This window comes from Stylophora pistillata, chromosome 3 (assembly GCF_964205215.1).
Source record: "Stylophora pistillata chromosome 3, jaStyPist1.2, whole genome shotgun sequence".
In the NCBI taxonomy this organism is placed as follows: domain Eukaryota; kingdom Metazoa; phylum Cnidaria; class Anthozoa; order Scleractinia; family Pocilloporidae; genus Stylophora; species Stylophora pistillata.
Genome location: NC_142521.1, coordinates 11865795 through 11882500, shown reverse-complemented (window position 1 = coordinate 11882500; position 16706 = coordinate 11865795). Strand labels below are relative to the sequence as shown.

Sequence of the window (16706 nt, the reverse complement as noted above, 5' to 3'; positions counted from 1 at the left end):
TAATTTTCTATTTTATAGTGTTTTTTAATTCATAATGGGCGGTGCCTCGCATGGGACTTTACGTCCCGTTCGCGCCTTCCCTTTTGGGTGCAGTTTTATCACAGTTTCTCTTCTGTTTTCTATTTGTTATTGTATCATTGTACTTTTGCCTTGTTCAAATATTTATCTGATATGCCCAATAAAGTCGTTTAAAAAAAAATAAATAAAAAATAAAAAATAGCTACACTACAGTCATAACCTCATCATTTTTACTTCGGTAATAAAAAGGAAAATATTTTTTATAAATACTTCTTACATCACTATTGATCTAATGACTTAAAATTCTGACTTAGAAGCTCGAATTTTAACCTTTAAAGCCTTACCTTAATTGTTCCTAAGTAAAATCCTTATGCCATTCCAAAACATTTAATTTTCCCCAGAGTATGATATCCTTCCTCAGATCCTATAACGTCACCAAACCTGAGCTGTTTTACTAGAAGAGTTGTCTTGTCAGTGCAAAGACCGCTGTCCTCACGCCATACTGCGTCATTCCTATCACAGTAGGGACTTAAAGATACAGGAACGCGGACGTCGCGAAAGAGAACCGGAAGTAAAATAACACCTGAGAGCTTCATTGCGCATGACCAAAAGTCAGATATGCTGCGTTGTTGCTGGCGACGGACGTCGCTAGAAGGCTTTTCGCGTCGCTGATAACACGTGAGTAAATTGGTGGTCTTTTTGGTTTCTACAGACCTTTTAATTAACAGTACCTGTATTATTTTGGATGTTTAAGAATCTTCTTTGTTATTTTTTATTTAAAAAGTCGGTTGCTGAGTCATAATCATAAACAGCAGTGTAAATATAACACTGTAGTGTCAGTACAACCTAAACCAAAATGTGCAAAAATGGCTCAAATCTCGTTAAAACACAGCAGAATGGCAAGAAATTTAACACTAAGCAATCCCGGTAAAAACCTCTGTTCTGTGAATTAATCATACATTGACTGATTTAATTTTCAGTTGCTGATCTCGGTTATAAATTACAGTTGGATCTAGCCGGGAATGGCTTCGAAGCCCAAGTAAAATCATGATCATGTCAGAGTAGCGACAAGGGTAGGCAAATCGCTTGAGAAGGATACAAAGGCCTTCGGTTCCAGGACATACTGTTCCTTGATCTTATTTAAATATAGCAGGAATTTGCAGTGCATCTTCAAGGCAAGATGTGTGATGCTTCTCTACCCTTAAATTGGCTAAACACTCGGCTCCATTTTGGTCCCGGCAAAGAAAATTTCGAATACTCTTGGTAAGGAAAGTCCAAATTATCCGACTTGTTCTCCTCATAAAGCAGCAAGAATTCTGCATCAGTAATAAAGCCCATTGCACGACTTATACACAGCAGTTCTCGAGTTTCCCTGAAAGAAGCCATATTAAACTCGAAAAAATCGCCGCGTCGCTCGCAAACTGAAGAACCTTAACTTAATTTTCTCGCCACGAACGCGGTGCACTCGACCCAGGCTCTCTTCGACGGTCGCGTACTTCAAGGCGTCCGCGTCCCCGTATCTTAAAGTCCCTAGTTACAGTGAAACCTGGCGTCTGCACAGGAGTTAGTCATCCCGCATGCGCACTTACCACTGATAGGTGATGCTCCACCCTAGTACGTCATCTTAGCAGAGTCACGTGACACCCACCATGCGTATCCTCCTCCCATCCCTCATAATAGCACTGAATGATGACATTCATATTTGATAAACTGTTCACAGTGTGAGGAGGCTCTGGTGAGACTCGCCAGCTGAGACAGACTCGTTCCGGTGTAATGAATGTCACGTGAATAACACCCTCGATTATCACATCCTTTACACGCGTTCTACTTTCACTGTCGTGACCGATGACTGTTACGCCAACTCTATTCCTCTCACTCATGTCGCAGTATACTGTGAAAGGTGCCAGTCCTCCGATCCAACGCCGTCCGGATCAATGACGTAATTTCTACTGACTCTACTGACGTACTTTCTTATCACAAAACAAGACGTTGCAATAAAGGGAGAATTCATTTTGACTTTGGCTTCTAATGCTGTCAGACCATTGGTCGCTTTACAAGTGTAAGATCTTTGGTGTGATTTCTTGCTGTTATTTACAATCCGAGTTCCTTTTTGTAGAACTGTGGCCTCAACAACAAGTGAAGACTTGCCATCCATTGTCCAGGTGACTGTAGTCACTAGATCACTCTCGGCCTGAAAATGAAAACGAACACTTGAACCAATCACAGGAGTGATTTCTTGAAGAGGACGGGCTTTGAACTTCAGAGGAGAAAATACCATGAGATGAGCAGTGTCTGTCGCTGATCCCAAAATATTCTCTGCCTTACAGATGTATATTCCACCATCCTTTCTCACCAAACTGTAGATCTTCAATGTTCCATTCCTCACTTCAGTCCTTTATTCTGGCAAACTACCCATTGACTTAGACCACGTGACTATTGGCCAAGTCTGACCAACAGTATTGCCGGCAATGGTGACGTTTTGTTTCACTGGATGATTACAAAAGTTTAGGGAAGACTGTGGAAAATTGGAAAATTCAATTTATCTCTTAGATCTGTAAACACTGGAATCTACATTACTATTATAAGTATCATGACACCCAATATCTAGCCTAAATTAATAGATCAAATAAAAAAAACAGGAATTTCATCTTTTATGAATCGTGGTTCAGCTTTGGAAGCTTCAATTTGCTTCTGGCAAGCAATGTCTCACAGTGTCTCAGAAAAACTGCAATGACCTAGATTGCATAGACTTAAACAATGGAAAATTGATTCTGTTACCTTTGGTCGCATGCCAATGGCTTTTCGTGGCAACAGCTTGCTTTCGTATAATACTCTCCTGAACGTTTAGCAAGATTTCTCTCTCCACCTTATCCCACGAATCTCGTGTGAATAATATCAGACGATGATTTTCCTGTATTCTGAGTTCTTGGTGAATTAGCACGATACAACAGACAAAACTGAGACAGCAGCAGACCTGACCGGCCCGAACATATGCGGTTCAGCGTTTGTCGTGAAGTTCTCTTTGACTGCTTCCACTCTTTATCTTCGCGTTTCATTATTACGACGCCTGCAATTAGCTCTAAAGGTACTGTAGCTTCAGATCACAAAGTAGATCAGTAAATAAATGTTGTTCCTTTAGTCTTGTAGCGACTAACACGTAAACTAAATCAGAAAGTTCCTGTTTAGTAGCTGTGTGGCAAACAGCTGAGTGTAAATTGACCCTCTTTCGAGGTAAAGATGACAGACTTGCCTGTGCTTGTTATAAAGGGAGTTTCAGTTTCGCAAGTATATTTAAGTATATAATTAGCACCACTGGTCAAAGGAGTTAATATCCCAGACAACTCCCTGGTAAAATATCTTGTGTTCATACATAACTGTAGGAAAAGAGAGGTGAGCAGTCGAGTCAGTATTAGCGTCATTCACCTCAAAAGCACTCCACTTTCTTATCCTTAATTCACTTAACCTGCGTTCGCAAAACTGGAGGCCAGTAATTTAGGCTAACACATAACAGCCACAAGTTGCACTTAGCTGATCTCTGTTAGGCGCCTTACTCGCAGTCGGTCTCTTTGAATTATTCAATCACTTGATAATCAAACCATGCACCCTATGGGAGAAATAACTTAAACTACATAAATATATATAATAGAACGGTTCATACTGTAGATTAAACGCAAAATTTAGCCCTAACATGCTTTTTCACGCAAAACTTAGACGGGTATATTCGCTTGGTCATGCTTGCATGCTCCCATTCTCGTAGACACAGAGACAAATGCATTAATTCTAAGTAGTGAATTAGACTTATATCACTCCGTTTAAAAATGATAACAATAAACGAAAGCTAAATCCTTGAATTACGGAAAGGATGGTTATTATCAAAGTTGATGCGGGAAATTCGTAATTCCTGACCTTCATTGTTGACTTTGTTGAGATAGCAAACCCTGCTCAAGTTTTCCCCCCTAACTCCTTGCGCTCTTTTCGCATTTGATATACATCAATCATTTTGACTTACATGCAGCGTTTCCATTTATATCAGTCCAATCCTAGTACCCAGTTCTACTTCGCTGTGGCATTAAAATATTAAATTTGACATTTAGTTGATCTTTCCTTAGAGTAATTTTTCAATCCAATAAAACCAAGCCTCTTGCTATTTCCTCAACTGCCAGAGGATGGTTTCTGATTAGGCAATTGAGGTAATGTGTTGAGCAAAAAATTCTATAATTAAAAGAAAATAAAGTTTTTTTACACCAAGCACTATGAAGGAATATTGCCTATGAAAAAAAAAATTAAAACTGTTTAGCTTCTCACCATACTAAAAAATGATCCGTTGAGTTGATAATAGAGCCCTAATATGTAAAAGTTTGTAGTAAGATAAAGGTTGATTTCACAGAGGATCGAGGTACAATACTTAATTCAAAATGAGTGATGCAAGATCTTATTAGTTTTTGCCATAACATTTTAATTTTCCTAAAGTGTGATATCTTATGTCTCCCGACGAATATCCAGTTTCTCCAAGGCTAAGCAGTTTAAATTTTTTGTGTATAATTTCTTGTTACTCAAGACACTCTATATTCACCTTTTTCAAGTCAGGAAGAGTCGTCTTGTCAGTGAGATGACCGCTGTCCTCACTGCGATAGGAATGACACATTGTCATTCCTATCGCAGTTGCAACCATACCTGGAGTCTGCGCATGAGTTGGTCATCCCGCATGCGCACTTAACACTGCCAGGTGACGCTCCGCCCCAGTACAACATCTTAGTCGAGTCACGTTACACCCACCAACCGTAAACCCCGTGCCCCAACAGCACTGAATATTTACACTCGTACCTAATGAATTGTTCACAGTGAGAGGAGACTTTGGTGAGACTCGCTAACTGGGACAGACTCGCTCCGGTGTAATGAATGTGACGTGAGTGACTTCCCGGATATTTATAACCATCAACAAGCGTTCTACCTTCACTGTCGTGACCAATGAATGTCACGCCAACTCCATTCTCGTCTTTCATGTCGCAGTATACTGTATATACATGTAGCAGTATACTGTAAAAGGTGACAATTCTGAGCTCCCGATTAGCTCAATGGATAGAGCGCTGGACTGTTGTGTGGGAGGTCGAGGGTTCGAGCCCCGGCCGGAACAACACTAAGGGTCTTAAAATAATTTAGAAGAATTTGCTACCTTTCTATAACATCAAGAAATGGTTAGATATTCTAGTCTTCTCGGATAGGGACGAATAAATGGAGGTCCCGTCTCCTGCAGGGTTGGGGTAGGAGACGTTAATTTCCCACACACGAGATTACTGTGTGATGGATGTCCTCCCCTGGGGTGGGATGGGTGGGATATTGGGCGCACTTAATTTGGAGCCTCGCTCTATTGTGCGACCCTCACCGCACTCTGGTGAAAGTGATTAAACAAATAAATAAATTCTCCTGCGCCGTCTGGATCAATAACGTAATTTCCGCTTGTGCTGCTGCTGTATTTTCTCATCACAGAACAAGACACCGCATTAACGGGCTTCGGAGAGTTTATTTTGACTTTGGCTTTTATTGTTGTCAGACCATTAGTCGCTTTACATGTGTAAGATCCTTCGTGTGATTTCCTGATGTTATTTATAACAGTGTTCCATTCTGTAGAACATTAGACTCCACAGGATCGAAGGGAAGACCTGCCATCCTTTGTCCAAGTGATTGTAGTTCTCAGGTCACTCTCGGCCATACATGGCAAATATAATGAATCAAGAGCGTGAGGAATTACCTCCTGAGGAGGACGCACTTTGAACTTCAGAGGAGAAAATACCATGAGATGAGCAGTGTCTGTTACTGATCCCAAAATATTCTCTGCCTTACAGATGTATATTCCACCATCCTTTCTCCCCAAACTGTAGATTTTCAATGTTCCATTCCTCACTTTAGTTCTATCTCCGGGCAAACTCCCGACTGACTTAGACCACGTGATTCTTGGCCACGGCTGACCAACAGCATTGCAGGCAATGGTGACTCAGTTAATTTTATTGAGGTTTTGACTTGTCCCAAAAAATTCTCTGCCCTGCAGCTGTAAATTCCTTCGTCCTGAGGTCTAATGTCTTTTAGAAGCAGTACACCACTGGACTCTACCATATGACGTCTAACAGGAAGCGACGATGCCAACATAGACCACGGGACGTTTGGCCTTGGGTTACCATTCGCAGTACATTTCAACATGGCTGTCTGACTTTCATCGACTGTCATTTCAACAGGTTACTCTATCAGAGTTGGTGTTGAGAGAGACTGGCCCGGCTTACCTTTAGCTCCCTTCTCTCCCGGTGGCCCTTGCAGTCCCATAGGACCAGGGTTACACGGTAATCCGACATCCCCCTTTATTCCCATCGGCCCATGAGGACCCAGTTTCCCTCGGGTCCCTGGTCTTCCTCATCTTCCTCTGTTACCTTTTGGTCCTGCGCGGCAAAGTGTATAATTTTTCGCACAGATTTGGTTTTGTAGCAGAGTAAGCTCTAGTTTGATCAGCCTTTGTACAACAGAAGATGTTGGGGAAGAGTTTTGTTGTAAATTATCCCGTGTAAAGCGTTTCTTTCTCAATATGGCGTCCTGTCCGTCTGAAGATATCAAAGATTGGCAGTTTCCCATGTTCATTGGCATCATCATGTGTCATTTGAACAAAAACGCGCCTTAAACACTGATATAACCGACTGGGAACGCGAGAATAGATGATGGGTAACATAGCTAAACTTACCACTGGTAACTTCTTCCTTTAGCTTCCTCGTATCGTCAAGTCGCCAACGTGCGTAATTCTTTTATACCTTCCGTATGATCTCTGTCCCTATCTTATCACAGAACTTTGCTGAGTGCGATATCAGTTGATGATGTTTTATTTTTAGTTCCACGTTAATCCACGCGACACAGCACTGACAAAAGAGACAACAGCCAGCCCGACCCGGAACACAAGCGCTCTAACAGCTGTGTTCTGTTCATTTGCTTTTGTGTTTTTCCATGTTGTTTCATTGTAACAGCATCCAGAAAGATATCTCAAATTCATAGACATACATCGACCAATGTATGTTAACTTTTGTGGAGACGATCAGCCGGCCCATGTAGAAGCTAGTACTTAGTTCAACTTAAGAGGCTCGTTCTGTTGTATGTGCTTCGATCGCCAATATAGTTACGCCAGTATACTTATACCTCGCGTACTCGAGGGACTTTGGTTATTACGATGCCGATGTATTTTTCTGAGCAAACGTGAAACAGCAGTAAAGGCGGAAACGAGTCAATGCTTTAGTGTTACGGAAGGCTGATAATCATTTTAAAATCTTGCAGGGTCGGGTAAAGCAAAAATATATTTAATATATATAATTTATATAATATAATAATATATAATATATATTAATAATATATAAAAATATGATAATCAATAATAATATAATAATATATTTTTTGTGAACCTTTGACCTGCACGTCTCCAGAACTATTTTGACTGTTGTTCTTCATCTACATTATTTCAAGGACTCTTTTCGATTCACCTGCTGCCAGCCTACGCGCATGACTTGAGGAAATCAGCTCCCCAGTTTCATGCAGTTGATTGTAAAGGATTATTTGATTTAACTGATTTGAGCGGAACGTGACTGTATGGCAGACTTCTAATGTCATTCCATTTAGCGCTCCCTCGGATAAGTGTCCTCTTGTTTCGCTGATACACACATACTTGAGTAATAAACATCTACAACCTAATGTGAGAATCGAGAGACCCTCTAGAATGTAGGAAAATGACGCTTTGTAAAAATTAACAAGATTTTCTAATCCGCGTTTATTTGATTGCGTTGGCTTGTTAGCTTCGTTTCCGCGTCAAAAAAGAACTCGCTACCCGGCAAATTTCTTATCATTCTAATTTCCTCCTCTTCTCGATAGAATTCAGACATTTTTGACCACTGGCCCGGAGAACACTGGCCCGGAGAACACTGGCCCGGAGAACACTGGCCCGGAGAACAAAAGCTTTTTCTCTCGCGTACTGATCTTTTCAAAGTTATCGTAGACACTTTTAAGTATGCACTAAGTGGTGATCATGTCCTATGTCAAAGGACAATCTCACGAAAACTTTTCCACTGCGAGTTTGAAGTGATTAATTTTGAAATCAATTGTTTTAAAATTTTTAACAATTCAACTTCTCTCAATGTGAATTTTAGCACCTCTCTTGTTTTTATTTATTTTTTAGATGTTACATTTTTTTATCCGTTCTGTTTATCTCAATCCTCTGCGATAAAAGGAATGTGGATTTTTAATGATATTACGTAAATATCTGTCCTCTATGTATATTCCATGGTGTGCATATGTGATGAATTTGGAAAACTGTAAATACTGGCACTTTCTCCCTATATACCCCGCGGAGAGGGAAAGTTTAGTCAAATGGCGATTCTCAGAACCCACAACCAACGTTCGGGACTTTTCAAAGTTTGTTTATGCTGATACGTACTGATTAACACTGCCTAAGCATATACAGAAAATTGGTAGAAAAGATTATTAATACAATGCCAATTCATTAACTTGTCGTTTCGTACACCTTTTATTCAAGGTGTACCAGATGAAAATCTAATGAATACGATCGAACTAAAAGGTTTTCATACAAAAGAGGACCAGCCTCAGGGTTTTAGTCACTAAGCAACACTTACAAGTAAAATCAATATCGTGCAACGCATTATCAAGATTTCCAGCTGTGAAAAACAGGTGAATAGGCTATTTTCCAAACGGTCTGTAAAACTTATAATTAAGACTTTCTGGCTGCAGAAAAATGTATCTAAACCGTGTTTTTCTAGCGTTTCTGTGTCTACACCTTCAATTTTTGGCTTCAAATGGTGGTATGTGTCGTGAAGAGAAATCCCAGCTCGGTTTCGCCCTTCTCAACTCTTCCTACAGCACTAAACAATCACCGCGCTACTCTGACTGCGTAGAATCATGCGCGCTTGATCCTCAGTGCATGAGTTTTAATTTCTGGTGGGATAAGAAAATGTGTGATTTGAACGGTAAAGCTAGGGAACATAGTTGTTTGGCCTGCTTTGTGACCGATAAGTCATCCACTTACATGGGAATGGCGAGGTATCCAGGCTACCCAGGTAAAGTCAAAATTTTGAAAATAGTTAATCACAAGATAAAGTATGCAACTCTATCAGAAACCATTGCGTTTCCCTATGTATCGGTGAACTAAACCATGCAGGTATTCTAAAAAGGTAGATAAACATCTACGGTAACAACATTGCTTTGGATCGCTGCCAACGCTTGACAGAGTCTCATTAGGGTGAAGGCTTTTACGGCTTGCGGTTAAAGTTTTGGCCAATTTACGGCCGTAACAGTTAACACCTTTCCTTTGGGATCACCAGAAATAATTCTACGGTTAATGTTTTTGTAACTAACGGTTCAAAATTGTCAGTTTTTACACGTAACGGCTAAATCGCTTGGCTGTTTCATAATTACGGCTATCGGATAATCCCATTTGAGACCCAGGTATCAATATATCAGTATCAAGCGGAAAGCAAAACATTAATTTCAGATGAATAACCTTAAGTTGAAACGTTTTATGAACAAAATGACCCTAGTTGATGGGCAAGGATGGGGGATCTTTTTTATTCGCAAGTTTAATTCCCTGAAAATGAATCTGTTTTTTTTAGGAAACTTGTTAAAGGTTAAAAATCTCTCAAAGTTGATATCAAGTTCTAAATCGTAAACAGATATTAAAAGTAACTGACATCAACTGGGAGATGTCACGTGTGTTGTTAGTTTCTCGGTCTTGGTATTACTATCAAGCTGTTGGTTGGAGCCTTATTTGAAAGGCTGGGATCTGAAATTAATTTTTTTTCAATGTTTACCTGTAAAGAGTGATTCTCGGCGTCAATTGCATCGAAATAGCTCAACAGAGTAAACGAATAAACCCTAGCTAATATAACATCAAGCGATAACTCTTAAAACTAGACTTTTGTATCTGTGCCATCTAGCTCCATTCTAAATGAGTTAATTATTCAGTCATAGTTTGCTGATAAATTTTTTGCAATTGTTCGTTAATCCGCGGGCAGTCGGCGCACACCGGCTATCAATAATTCTGCGCCTTTCGTTGCCGAGATCTCGATTGAAAAATGCCTTACATTTCCCTTTTAACTCAGTTGGGGAAAGAAGACGGTTTGATATCAGTTCAAGATACAACCCTCAACCTGATTGGTTGTAGTCAATGTGGCTGTTTGTTTGATAATGTCGTAATATGATAGAGAGAAGCTTAATAATAACCACCAATAAGGTCTCTCGGAACAAAAGCTCTCATGGGTGTCACAATACTCATCATGACAAACATTGAAAAGTGTAATAAACACGATTAGTTTTAGAAGTTGTTGTTCAAACAACGTCTATCACTAACGTGGCTTATTTTACACGGCCAGTGATCTTCCGCAAAAATTAAATCATTACAAAATTAAGGGTCGACATTTTGAATATTTGGCGGTGAAAAATATCGTTCCTACATGCGCTACTCAACTTATAAAACACTAAGATGCCTACTGATTTAAATGATTAATGACTCGGGAATCCATAAATTCGTTAAGAGTTTAAACGACGCTTCTTTCAATGATAGATACTGCATTTTATCAGAAAATCCTAATCCTGAGTTTCTAGAGTAAACACCACCGGCCAGGTACTTTAACACAGTTTGGCCATTAGCTCTGAGAAACAGTCTTTATAACCATTTCCAATTTAACCTGAGGTTTTTAACTAACATCCCAAGAGGCTTTATCGCATCATAGAGCCAGAAAAATGCATTCTATTGCTTTTATGACATAAGCAGTTGCATGCGGGCTCCATAACCTGCTAAAGCATCCGCTTGAAAACTGAATAGACCAATCAGATGATGCGCACTATAATCATTATGTTAAAAAGATAAATATAAATGTCAAGTAGAAAGATGTTTGGAGTTGCATTGTTTCGCTCTTTTCCTTAGATGGATTTGTAGTTGTTTGGATGTTCACCAACAGAATTATGTAGCTTACCAGGTTTTAACGTTGCAATGAATTTTTTATTCTAATCATCCTCTGATACACGCTAGTAAATTTTAAAATTAATGAAAAATATTCAATCCCCAGCGTTAGCGAGGTCCTGTAGCGCCTTGAAACAGGTAGACCCCTCAGCACAAACTGGCTTGTACGTGATTGACCCTGATGGCGAAGGAGGCTTCCCGCCTTTACTTAACGTCACCTGTGACATGGGTGACAAGAATGGAGTTGGCGTGACAGTCGTCAGTCACGACAGTGAAAGCAGAATGCTAGTGAAAGGATGTAATGGCCCAGGATGTCATTCGCGTGACATTCAATACATAGGAGCGAGTCTGTCCCAGCTGGTGAGTCTAACTAGAGTCTCCTTACATTGTGAACAGTTTATCAAGTACGAGTGCCAATATTCGTCCATCGTATGGGAAAACAGAACATTCGCATGGTGGGTATCACGCGATGACATCAAGATGAATTACTGGGGAGGAGCCTCGCCTGGAAGAGGAGACCAAATCTGCGCATGCGGAATGAACAACACGTGTTCAAAACCCAACACTGTTTGTAACTGTGACAAAAATGACGGTGTTTTACGAGAAGACAGCGGACTCCTCACAGACAAGACAAGTCTTCCGGTTAAACAGCTGAGGTTTGGGGATACTGGAGAGGAAAACGAGAGAGGCTTCCATACATTAGGAAAGTTTAAGTGCTATGGCATGGCTTAGACGCTTTCTAATTTAATCTACACGATAATCAGTTCTGATATATGGTAGACTCGAATTCCGCGCAATCGCGCAAATACTATGCAGTTTAATTTACCCTGCACCGCACTACCAAAAAGGGTCTCCACAGTCCATAAATTGTCGTTTAATGTTGTAACGTACATCAAGTATGTACACCGGTACATACTTGAAAGTTTAACTAAAAAGTCAAATGTGCTAGTATAAGGTACTACTATAAGTCCGGCTAAAAATTCAAATTATAAAGAAAGTCATGAACAAAAATGATTGAAAACCGTGGCGCTACAGGTCGTTATTAAAACGATAGAGTCACTGTTCACGGACATAAATATATGTTGGGCCTAACTCAGAGTCTTTATTTTAGCCCGAGGCACTTGATGAGGCCTAGGGTCAAAATGACTCTGGGAGGGCCAAACATATTCACACCCAAGAATATACATTATTACTGTTATTAACACTTTGGAGGGAATTTGTTAGAATCAGTAAAAAACTGAAGAATTTTTAAAAAATAATATTCAAGCGAGCGTTTAAGCGGGCTAAACAACCTTTTTTTATCCTGCTAATGTATCAATTTTAGCCAGCAAAATGCGCCACAGTGCGCGACGAAGTGACCATATATAATGAGTTCTCATGGAACTTGATGCAAACTCGGAACATGCACTTAAGTGAGCGATGAGTTGAAGTGGGATGTTGGAACCAACTCATGTAATGACTTTGCAGTAAATGAGCTTGTTCAACGCGGAAATCATTAATTATTAATCATTAATTTCTTTGAGACTCTTTCAAATATCTAATAGGCCTCAATATAAATATAGAGTAATTTTATAGATACAGTCCACTCACCACCATTCACGTTATATAATTAATTTGATAACTGGAATGCTAGAGGAATTTTTATTTCAGCATGGTTTAAATTTGTACATGGACAAAGGAAAGTAGTGGAGGTCTAACTCAAGTGTTTATTTCTTCGCTCTTTTTTGTCAAGCCTGTTTATCTTGGATTTTGATCATTACAATAATGTTTCACTTCTGATTCAACTTGAACAGATTTCCCGTCACGTAATGACCGCTGTATTGAGCATCATTTACGACCGTTGAAATATTACATGCATTAGAAGAAGTTAGCTATAATCAATGTAACAATTAGCGTTTCAGTAATAACCCTTGTTTTAAAAGTGTGCAATCATGATCAAGAAGTTCTTTACTGTAATCATTAAATAAATAAGTCTTAAAATATTATTTATCGAAGTGATTAATTAATAACAAATTTATTGCAAGCAGGCCGCAGTCAGTTGAATATCATGTACGAGATTAAATCAAATCTCAATGTCTTCATAAAATGTTTCCTTTGTTGCTTTCTGAAAATAAGCGCAAATAAAGATTTTGGAGGGTGTTCGTGTCGTTTCCTCTTCTCTCATTGATTAAGTCTCATTGATTCAAAAGAAGAAAACGTTAACCCCCCTTCGGTTCCTTAAATGTCAAACTGAGTTCTTTTAATTTATACGACTATCTCCTCTTCTGGTGATTGTGATAAGTAGACGAGCACGACACTGGGTCTGCGTACTTCACTTGTCGCCGCTAGCGGTACCGGTGTTTCAGTTTTATTGTTCTCATTTCCTTCCTGATTGTCTTCAGTAGTTTCTTGTATTGGGGAAGGAGGACGGTTTGACGTAAGCGAAAGCCGCCGAGACGTGCTTTCTGGAGCAGCTAAAGATAATACAGGACGAGCAAATGGTAAATGTGCTGTAGGATATGACGGTGAAACAGGCTGTCGTGTTGGACTTGATGGGGGGCCCCGTGCAAGGGGCGAAAGTGATGTCGAATTCGATAAATGGGGGGATACATGGTAATTTGGAGGTGGTAGTGATCTGTGGTGTGGCTGATGGTAGGGTGCCATTGATGTGATCGCCGTAGCTTGTATTGCAGGAGGTGAAACTCGCCTGGCACGTGATGGAACAGGATAAATGGCGTTTTCTGATAAAATTCTGCCAGTGGCTGGTAGAGATAATTGTTGACGTGGTTGGCTCGTCGCTACTTCATAACGTCTTATATTTTCAACGGGAAATTGCATTGCAACAGGGCGACCAACCACCAGTCTCGGTACGTTAAGGTTCATGTTGTTGGTATCTCCCCCCGCTGATATCCCACCTGATGGGGATGGGGGACGAGACTGGTAAGCAGGGGGGCTCAGACATTGGCTGTCCTCTGACGCCGTCGATTCACGTCGGTTCCTTCTACCAAATACTCTGTCGTAAGCAGGTGGCGGGGTACCTCCGGGTAAACTTGCTGATGGCCTATATGACTGGATTATCTGTCGTTGATATGGTGGAAGCATGGGAACTGAGTGCCGATCATGTTGACGAGGAGGAGCACGATTGGGGTCGAGTATAGTTCGTGGGAGTTCGGCTTCACTTCGTTGACGTTCGGGAGGATGAGTTGCATGTGATCTCCCAACAAGAGCAAGTTGGCGGTCGATGTATTCTCGCGTCATTCTAGACGAACTTAGAACCGAAGTTACTGGCGTTTCCAAGGCTTGATCGATAACTCGCCGTTCATCGTTGTAATGTCGCTCGCCGTCGCAACGTCGTTCGCGATATATAATACGTTGAGGATTAATCCTTTCGCCTGAACTATTAGTAGATCGACTGAACGTTGCAGAATTATTTGTAGAGATCGTTGAACTAACTCCTCTTGAAAAAATCTCTGACGAGGCAAAGGCTAAAAACTCTTCTCGGCTAGGTCTGCATTGTTGCGGATCCCTTCTCGATTTCGAACGGTAGAACTTGAAGTAAACTACACCCGACCACAAAAGCACAAAAATAAGCAATACTCCGAACCCAATTAGAGCGCCAGCACTCATCTGATCAGTGTCGCTTTTAGAGTTTTGAAAGTGTACAACAGCTATGATAATTATAGCAGTTACACACAAAATCATCAGCCAGCACACGATACAAACCCAGAAGATCTTTCTCCTTCGCATTGAGGCTAGTTCAGTAGAGTTTCGCCTGTCTGACAGTTCATTCCGTGCTTGAATTGAAGGCCCATCCTGGCCAGAAGATTGTCCAGTGCTCATTTCTATCTTGAATCGCTAATCGTGTTTCACCCAGACTTGATCAACCGACTAAAAAGCTGTTTTTGCTCTCACTGAGGCTACGCGACCATTAATGCCGAAACAATGTCGGCAATTGTTTCTAGTTTGAAAGAACAACAGCTCCACCAATATTGCCCTCCTGTGAAAAACCAACTCACAAAACATCATTCTTGTGGCCAGCCCTTTTCTCGATCATGTCCGGTGACGTGACAAGTAATTGAGCCCGCTATATATTGCAGTTTGCGTGCAACTTTATGGAGTCTCGAAAAACCTGGATTCATTCAACGATTTACAGCCGACGTCATTTTATATGTTTGTGTTTTCTGATGTGACTGTTTAGCCTGTGTGAAAGAGCTTAACAGTCTAAAGAAATATTTCAAAATAAGCTGAGACAAGAATCATTGTACCGAAATATTGGATCTGTGGTTAAGTTCAAGCCTCGGTGCTCCTGCAGTAAATTTTTAAATTCCTTTTGTTCCTTGACTAATCTAATTCAATATCGTACCATTAAATTTATTGCTGTCTTTTCTAAAGATGGTTTCATCGTAAAATAGCACTCATCACGAAACGTATAGGTAGATGAAAAGAGAAACTGGTCTAGAGCTTAGAGCTGTTCTTGATTACGATCTAAAATATGTCAAGACTTTAGTTTTTATCTGATTCAAAATATTGACAAATATTATATTGTTCTTGGGGGAAAAGAAGTTTTACTCGGTTAGTTTGCGTGTCTGGAATTATAACAACTTCCCGTGGTCCACTATGTGCAAGGCATCACCTTTATTCTCGTTACAAAAATGTGAATAATGAAAATTTTTCTTAAAGTAATTGATATAAAGAGAATGAAAAGGCAATTTAGCGAAAATTAAGAGCACTCAAAAGATCGAAGGGCACAGTTTTTCTAATGTATTTCAACACGTCAGTATTATCGTATATTCCGTTTTGAGGTTTGTTTTTTTATAAATGTTGGTTTAGCTGTTTCCTTGTCTTTCTTTTAAAACATTTCCTCTAGATTACAGCTTCTATACTGTTTTTGTCCAGTCGGACACGCCGTCAGTCACATGAAAGAGAACTTGTCAATCACTCGTATTGTAAAATGTCTAGTCGTCTTTTTATTCATGAACATAAAATAATTTATTCCGAAATTCCTTGGAAACTGATAAAATATCCTGGTTAGATTAATAGTAGTTAAAAGGTTTTCTTTCTGAAAACAGAAGACAATTAGTCTCATCTCAAAAGTGTAGAGATAAAAAGAAACCATAAGTAAATTACCTCAATAATTGGTTATCATTAAGATTAGACATGTGTGTCTTTCTTGCGTCTAGTTAACAAGTTGCCTTAGTCTGATAGCTATAGTGGACAGCTTGTTCTCAGCCTTGCTCGAAAGCTGACAAGGGCGCTTGCATTGGTGAAAGACGCAAATGGAAAGAAAACATGAAGGGAAAAAACGTCCAATTTTTGTATCAGTCCTCTTCGCTATCATGGAGAGATAAAAAGTACTTTTCAGCCCAGAAGAAGTTCAACAGGATAGCATGACTCCTTGACTAGATTTTTTTTCCAAAGAAAAAACACACTGGTGCCTAATTGATCGATAATGTCTAAGCACCATGTAATGATGATTTGGTTCAAGTGAGTGTGGACTTGTCCTCAGTAACGTCACTCACGACATCATCTCTACCGTTGTTTTGTCTCAAGTCCAAGAAAAATCTCAAGCTTGCGGTTTCAGTTTTAGATCGGTCCAAGATTCCTACTTTCTAATTGTAGTGTTTAAAGATGATGAGACAAATAAGAGCACAGTTGATATTTCAAGAGAATTTTTGCATCATTTTGATGCTTGACCCTAGTTCCAACCTCAAGCAAA

The 16706-nt window shown here is 39.9% G+C and overlaps 4 protein-coding genes and 1 pseudogene across 5 annotated transcripts in view; 1 reads left to right on the top strand and 4 right to left on the bottom strand.

Moving 5' to 3' along the window:
- LOC111334787 (uncharacterized) overlaps positions 1-1700 on the bottom strand; it is an 8233-nt gene extending 6533 nt beyond the window's left edge. The window contains exon 1 of the mRNA XM_022940600.2: positions 1608-1700. The gene's annotated coding sequence lies outside the window, so the exon portion shown is untranslated. The remainder of the gene's footprint in view (positions 1-1607) is intronic.
- LOC111334811 (contactin-associated protein 1-like) overlaps positions 1-2929 on the bottom strand; it is a 3194-nt pseudogene extending 265 nt beyond the window's left edge. Inside the window, exons 1-3 of the transcript XR_015999476.1 lie at positions 2797-2929; positions 1554-2533; positions 1-541 (exon numbers count right to left, since the gene is read on the bottom strand). The exon at positions 1-541 is cut by the window's left edge and continues 265 nt beyond it. The product of XR_015999476.1 is annotated as a contactin-associated protein 1-like (transcript). The remainder of the gene's footprint in view (positions 542-1553; positions 2534-2796) is intronic.
- A 1638-nt stretch (positions 2930-4567) lies between these two features.
- LOC111320057 (putative oxidoreductase PXDNL) lies at positions 4568-6405 on the bottom strand. Its single transcript, XM_088752788.1, is given in 6 exon segments — positions 4568-4660; positions 4662-5055; positions 5427-5628; positions 5631-5667; positions 5669-6012; positions 6015-6405. Coding segments are annotated over 6 exon segments (1434 nt in total). The 5' UTR covers positions 6379-6405.
- Positions 6406-8329: 1924 nt separating this feature from the next.
- LOC111334819 (contactin-associated protein-like 2) lies at positions 8330-13419 on the top strand. The gene is made up of 2 exons (XM_022940643.2): positions 8330-9110; positions 11118-13419. Exons 1-2 carry the CDS (start codon positions 8789-8791, stop codon positions 11741-11743), a joined length of 948 nt encoding a protein of 315 aa, XP_022796378.2. The 5' UTR covers positions 8330-8788; the 3' UTR covers positions 11744-13419.
- On the bottom strand, positions 12639-15467 carry LOC111334818 (uncharacterized). Its single transcript, XM_022940642.2, has one exon. The coding sequence runs from the start codon at positions 14828-14830 to the stop codon at positions 13256-13258; it is 1575 nt and encodes a 524-aa protein (XP_022796377.1). The 5' UTR covers positions 14831-15467; the 3' UTR covers positions 12639-13255.
- Between the last annotated feature and the right edge of the window lie 1239 nt (positions 15468-16706).